The sequence below is a fragment of the Carcharhinus amblyrhynchos genome, chromosome 29 (genome assembly GCF_965287045.1).
Source record: "Carcharhinus amblyrhynchos chromosome 29, sCarAmb.v2.hapA, whole genome shotgun sequence".
NCBI lineage: Eukaryota > Metazoa > Chordata > Chondrichthyes > Carcharhiniformes > Carcharhinidae > Carcharhinus > Carcharhinus amblyrhynchos.
This window is the reverse complement of record NC_137352.1, coordinates 19,674,874-19,681,183: the sequence shown is the minus strand read 5'-3', so window position 1 is coordinate 19,681,183 and position 6,310 is coordinate 19,674,874. Positions and strand designations below refer to the sequence as shown.

The 6,310-nt window shown below is 39.0% G+C and overlaps 1 protein-coding gene across 3 annotated transcripts; it reads left to right on the top strand.

Moving 5' to 3' along the window:
• Positions 1-3: 3 nt before the first annotated feature.
• Positions 4-6,091, top strand: anapc13 (anaphase promoting complex subunit 13). Of its 3 annotated transcripts, none has more exons than XM_080214598.1 (3): positions 4-65; positions 2,813-2,936; positions 4,877-6,090. In XM_080214598.1, exons 2-3 carry the CDS (start codon positions 2,838-2,840, stop codon positions 5,000-5,002), a joined length of 225 nt encoding a protein of 74 aa, XP_080070724.1. In that variant the 5' UTR covers positions 4-65; positions 2,813-2,837; the 3' UTR covers positions 5,003-6,090. The 3 variants fall into 3 exon arrangements, with proteins under 3 accessions (XP_080070724.1, XP_080070725.1, XP_080070726.1); XM_080214599.1 differs by lacking the exon at positions 4-65 and adding an exon at positions 66-90 and having other exon boundaries at positions 4,877-6,091; XM_080214600.1 differs by lacking the exon at positions 4-65 and adding an exon at positions 106-232 and having other exon boundaries at positions 4,877-6,091.
• The last annotated feature ends 219 nt before the right edge of the window (positions 6,092-6,310 follow it).

Below are 6,310 nucleotides of genomic sequence, written 5' to 3'. Positions count from 1 at the left end.
TGGCCCGTTTATTCGGAACCGGAAGTGGGGGGTACTGGACCGGTTATCTGGGGGAACCTTCCGAGGTGAGCAGCGGGGGTGGTCTAGTGGGTAGGTGAAGTCCAGCTGGGTCGGAGATACCGAGAGACTGGGTTCTTCGCCCCCTCAGTTTGAAGGAAGGGCCGAGTGTCACTGCCCTGACAGCTGAAGGCGCTCAGTGGGACTTGTTCATGGGCGGCTCGGTGGCGCAGTGGTTGGTACTGCTGTCTCACAGCGCCAGGGACTCAGGTTTAATTCCTGGCTTGGGTCACTGCCTGTGCAGAGTCTGCATGTTCTCCCGGTGTCTTCGTGGGTTTCCTCCGGGTACTGTGGTTACCTCCCACCGTCCGAAAGACACGCTGGCTAGGTATATTGGCCATGCTAAATTCTCCCACAGTGTACCTGAACAGGCACTGGAGTATGGCAACTAGGGGACTTTCACAGTAACTTCATTGCAGTGTTAATGTAAGCTAATGACACTAATCACCAAGAGATCTGGAGTGTGGTGACTTCTTGCAAGCCATGCCCAGTGTACTTTCTAATTCAGTCTTTTACTCTTATTCTATGCTTCTAAAACTTCTTTCAAACTCTCTAACAATACACTACATTCTGCACTCTCTTGTTTCCTTCTCTATGAATGGTATGTTTTGCCTGTATAGTGTGCAAGAAACAATGCTTTTCACTGTTAATACATGTGACAATAGTAAATCAAATTTAAAAAAAATCTTAAACTTAGTGATCTTCCCCTCTTTCCAGCTGGATTCACTCAGTCAGTTTAACCCGAATGTCCTGTGAGCCTCAAAGCGGCAGCTGGAGGGGAGGTTGGGATGGTTCTCCTTGGCTTCAGAGGATATTTGCTAAGAGATGCTCAAAACTATGAGAGCTGGACAGAGTTAATAGGAAGAAACTGGTCCTACTTGTCAAAAGGTCCAAGAACCACAGAGCATAACTTTAATATGATTTGCATAATAAGCAAATATGATGTGAGGAAGAGACATAACATAAGAAATAGGAGTGAGAATAGGCCATCTAGTCCTTTGAGCCTGCCCTGCCATTCAATAAGATCATGGCTGATCTGAAGTGGATCAGTTCCACTTTCCTGCTTTCTCCCTATAACCCTTAATTCCCTTGTCTGTCAAAACTTTTTCACACAACCAGTGGTTCAGGTCTGGAATGCACTGCTTTGAATTATGATGGAGGCAGGTTCAAATGAGGCATTCAAAAGTGCATCAGATGATTGTTTCTATTCAAATAATCTGCAGGGAAACTAGAAACAGAAATGAGCCAGTTAATTTGGAGTGCTGATGTATGCTGAATAACCTTCCTTGCCCTAACAACTCTGTGATTCTATGAGATGAAGCATATATGGAACTTGCATTTATACCAATGGCCAATAAAGTACTTTGTTTTAAATGTAGATACTGTTGCAATTAATGCACAGGAAGACTGCACAAATGTCAATATAGTAATGACCAGATTTGCTTTTTAAATAAAGGAGTATGGAGAATTTGGTTAAATGCTTGGTCTGAAGAATAACAAGTGGTTGGCCAATAAAATAACAAAGGCTGATGGAAAGTGAAGAGGATGATCAGTACTAGTTACTGCAGATAATGTAGAGAGAGGTCAAATTGGTCTTTGGGAAGGTTTGGGAAATTAGGGATTGACAATAAATGCTGGCCATACCAGTGATGCAAGGAAAGTCTGAGATTAAGGAAATTAGCTATGGTGAGACTTTATAAATGTGGGTTCTAATCCTTTGAAGATAAAATTAAGAGATGGTATGAAAGAATTGCTCAAAGTGAAGTTGATAACTCCTTTCCTGACATGAGAATTTAAACAGGATGACACAATCTTAGAATTCAGATTAACTGAAATTGTGAACATACTGCAAGGGCTATAGACGCAAAATGTTTTCTTTAAAGGAAGTAGATAATTGTGACAATTAAGGGTCTAGTGTCTAAGTGTTGAAGTGTAGGCAAATGTTGCAGATCCAATGGGCTGAATGCTGTTGTCTCCCTCTGGCAATTCTTCTGTTCGCCACACGGTGCCACTAGAATTAACTGTCAACACATCCTAGCCATCACATTGAGCTAACCGCAAAAGAAATATATCCTGGTGTATGTACTGAGAGAAATAACTTACAGTTAGAAGACTTATTTTTAAATAGATGCATACTGAAAGGTACAGGATTAGACTTATATAGCACCTTTCACAACATCAGGATGTGGCAATGCGTGTTCTGGCCAATGAGGTACATTTGAAGTACAGTCACTATTGCCATTCATGTACAGCAATTTCCCACAAACAACAAAATGATAATGTCTAAATAATCTGTTTTTTGTGATGCCATTTGAAAGATAGGTATTGAGTGGAATGCTTGACTCCTATTGGTGAAGTATGTGAAGTTTTAATTACTAGCTCTACCTAACAACAGTTGCTACTCTTCGAAATGATGTCAGGAGATCTTTCACTTTCCCCTAATAGGAAAGATGGGGTATAACACCATGTCTGAATGACAGGGATTCCCACAGTGCAGTTGAACTTTTTTTTGAATTGAGATTTGTGTGCCGAAGACCCAGAGTGGAACTCAAACCCACAACCTTCTGACCCATAAGCTGAGCCACAGTGAGCGATAAATCAGATTGGACCAACTTATTTCTTTTTGAATATTTTTCAGTCAAAGAATTAAGAAGCCATCAGCACTAAAAAAAACTGCTGTTGGGAGGGAGAATAACATATACACATTCTCTATGTTTGCTAACTTCTACATTTTCTGGATTGTGTTTGCATCAAGTCTTCAGTACCAACAGAGAGGATAAATGGATAGTGAAGTACAAAGAGATGGCAGAATTCTGGACCTTATAGATGATGCATGGCGTGAGGACAAATTGCCGTATGAAGATGTGGAAATTCCTCTAGTATGTACAAAATTCATAAATAAATACTTGCATTTATTTAGAGCCGTAAGATGTAATTAAATGCTGGAAGCTGCATCATAATTACTTTTGAAGAGCAGTGACTTAATATATGCCCTACAGCTGTGGCACAATGAAAACAAATTGCAAATGACTGCCTCCTCTTCTGGTGACTCAAAATAGGCCTATCTGGTCGTTTTTGTACTAATTTCAGAAGCATTTTTGTAAGGTTGCTATTCTGATAGGAACTTATCTTAGAATTCCGTTCTCTAGCCATTCCAAAATTCTAGGATAAACACTGAAATAATTATGGAAAAAGAATACTTATCGTAGAACGAAGCTGTGCACACCAAGATGGTTTCTGGTTAGAGCAGTATTATATTACTCAGCATCCAAAGCCTGAAGAAAGTGAACAGCAGCCATGCTTCCTGCTTAAGTTATTATCATGCGCATATGTGTGTGTGTGTATCTGTATCTCAGAGTGAATCCTATCTAAGCCTCAATTGTGATTGCAATTAGCCGAGAGCCATTGACAATGGAGAGTCCTGGGTGAGGCACTAGATAGCTCTCATAGGTGGAACAGGACTTCACTAGAAGAGAGGGAGGAATGTGAGGGCACCAACCAGCATGGCAACATATCATTTGAGAACTGCTGTATCTTGAAGTATATTCAGATACCTCTAAATAAACATAACTTTCACACATTCGCATAATGTTTTTGATACATATATTAATGCAAGAATATTCTGCTTATGCAAACTTTGACTCCTATTGGTGAAGTATGTGAAGTTTTAATTACTAGCTCTACCTAACAACAGTTGCTTGCAACAGAAAGACATATTAAAGGCAATGGATATCTGATAGAGTTGATTCTGTTGTTGCTAAAAGTACAAAAAATTGCAATTAGTTGATTTCCAGATTCATTGTTGAATGTAGAATAATATTTTATGACCTAATTTACATTTTAAGATTAAGACACTTGCAATTTTTGCAAGCATCCGTCTTTGTATCTGTTTGAGGTCTGGGGACAAAAACATTTTCAAATATTTATTCATCCAGTTCCTTTCTTAACCTAAATATTTAGAGAATCTTTATTTTTCAGAGTTGCATCATAATGCTGACCATTTGCTTCTGTATTTCATGATGTTCAGAGTCAGTTTAGTTCAGTTGCCCGGACAGTCGACTTGTGATGCAGAGTGACCCCAACGGCGTGGGTTCACGTGAGGTTATTCACGAAGGCCCTGCCTTCTCAACCTTGCCCCTTACCCGAGGTGTGGTGATCCTTACGTTAAATTAACACCACCCTTTGAGGGGGAGAGCAGCCTATGTGGGACTATGATGACTTTACCTTTTTAATACAAATAAAACAGCATGTAGGACTTTTTTGTAAAAAGGGGTCAGAAAGGATTTGAGATATTTAACAATCAATCTTGTGGATTTAAATTCAATAATGCACTGAATGCCAGATACCAGACTATAGTAGGAAACACCAGCAATTACATCTGACATATCTTTTCAAGAAGCAGGAAGAGAAACTGGTGCATATTTCTCAGTCATTGTTTGGTGCACTGCTGTATATCTATGCTAGTTCTTTTAAATTTATGTCATTAGGTTCATTTATGTAAAGTTCATTGGGAAGTTTGAGGGAGTTTTTAACCTGCTACATCAGACTAAATAGTTAAGGGATGTGTATGCTTTCAGGAATTTTAGTTAAATTCTCCTGAAGTTAACATGCCTTTCTGTTGCAAGCAACTGTTGTTAGGTAGAAGCTGGTAATTAAAACTTCACATACTTCACCAATAGGAGTCGAAGTAAGCAAGCTTTACTTGTTAACTTCCCTGAGGTGATTAAGTACATTGAAGGACTCATTGGGGATGTTCTGTTGGAACAACTTAATAATTCCACTTGTCGTAATAATTCTGTTCTTCATTTGCCTTTCGCAGAGTGAACTTCCAGAACCTGAACAGGATAATGGAGGAACAACTGAATCTATTAATGAACAAGATATGAAATGGACTGACCTGGCCTTACAAAACCTGCATGAAAACATTCCCTCTGCAGGAAGCTAGATTCTGACGTTGTCAACATCAACACAGCAGCAAGGCTTATTTTATATTGGTATATAAACCAGGTGGATTGCAGTCTCAGAATTTACTTTCAAATGAAGATGTGCTTTACGCCATGTGTCCATATCATTGCAGATGTGACGCTTCAGAACTAAAACCTGACAAACTCAGCAGAACTGTCCATGAGCAAGCGTGTGCATATTTATGTGGTAGGTTTTAGTCCCATTGATTTTACCATTCAAAGAAATAGTTTGTTTACATTGAATAAAACCATTTGAAGAGAATCTACAGGAAGCAGTAACATTAATTATGAAATTGATTCCCATAAGTAACAGAATGTTCTATTGTTATAACAGGATTTCATGTGTTAGATAGTCCTGCTGCACAACTTATTTCATATGTTGTTTATAAATTCATAATTATAAATAAAAGTATGAACACTCCCCTACTTGCTTGAAAACATTATTCTCAACTTTACATTTCTTTGCAATCTTATTGCAGGCACACATTTAATTTTAACACTTCATATCAGTAAGCTGATTCTGATTCCAAATTGTGTAGTGAAATACCCACAAAAGATGCTTGTGAGCATCTCGTTGAGCTCAGTGAAACTTTCAGTCAAGTTAATGTGTTGCACTTGAGGATATCTTGGACAATACCAGTTTTGTAAAATAACGTGTTAGATTCTCAGTTTTACAAACTTGTTAAGTTGTTACCTGATAAAAGCCTACAAGATTATGAGGGACATGGACAGAGTGGATAGTCAGAAGCTTTTTCCCGGAGTGGAAAAGTCAATTACTAGAGGGCATGGGTTTAAAGTGTAAGAGGCAAGGTTTAAAGGAGATGTACGAGGCAAGTTGTTTTTACAGAGGGTGGTGGGTGCCTGGAACTCGTTGCTAGGGGAGGTAGTCGAAGCAGATATGATAGTGAGTTTTAAGGGGGGGCTCTTGACAAATAGTGAATAAGATGGGAATAGAGGGACATGGTCCCCAGAAGGGCAGGGGGTAGCATGGTTGGTGCAGGCTTGGAAGGCCGAAGGGCCTGTTTCTGTGCTGTAATTTTCTTTGTTCTTTGTATTTTGGGGTTGCATTCAGGTACAGTTGTAAAAAGTGGATGTCTAATGGATTTGATTCTGTTCATTGCTAAAAGTATAAAAAATAGGAATCAGTTGATTTCCAGATTCATTGGTGAATATGGAATAATATTTTATCCAATTTACGACCCTAAAGATAGAGTTTGAGTGCATTGTAACAGTGAAGTAACACTACTAATAGGGAATAATTCATTGGCCTAATGTGAGAGGTGCAAGAT

Bases quoted from the DNA above. Each gene is read 5' to 3' on its own strand.
- anapc13 (XM_080214599.1), top strand. From the start codon at position 2,838: ATGGATAGTGAAGTACAAAGAGATGGCAGAATTCTGGACCTTATAGAT. The intron at 2,937-4,876 runs GTATGTACAAAA...TGCCTTTCGCAG, and splicing joins AAGATGTGGAAATTCCTCTA to AGTGAACTTCCAGAACCTGA.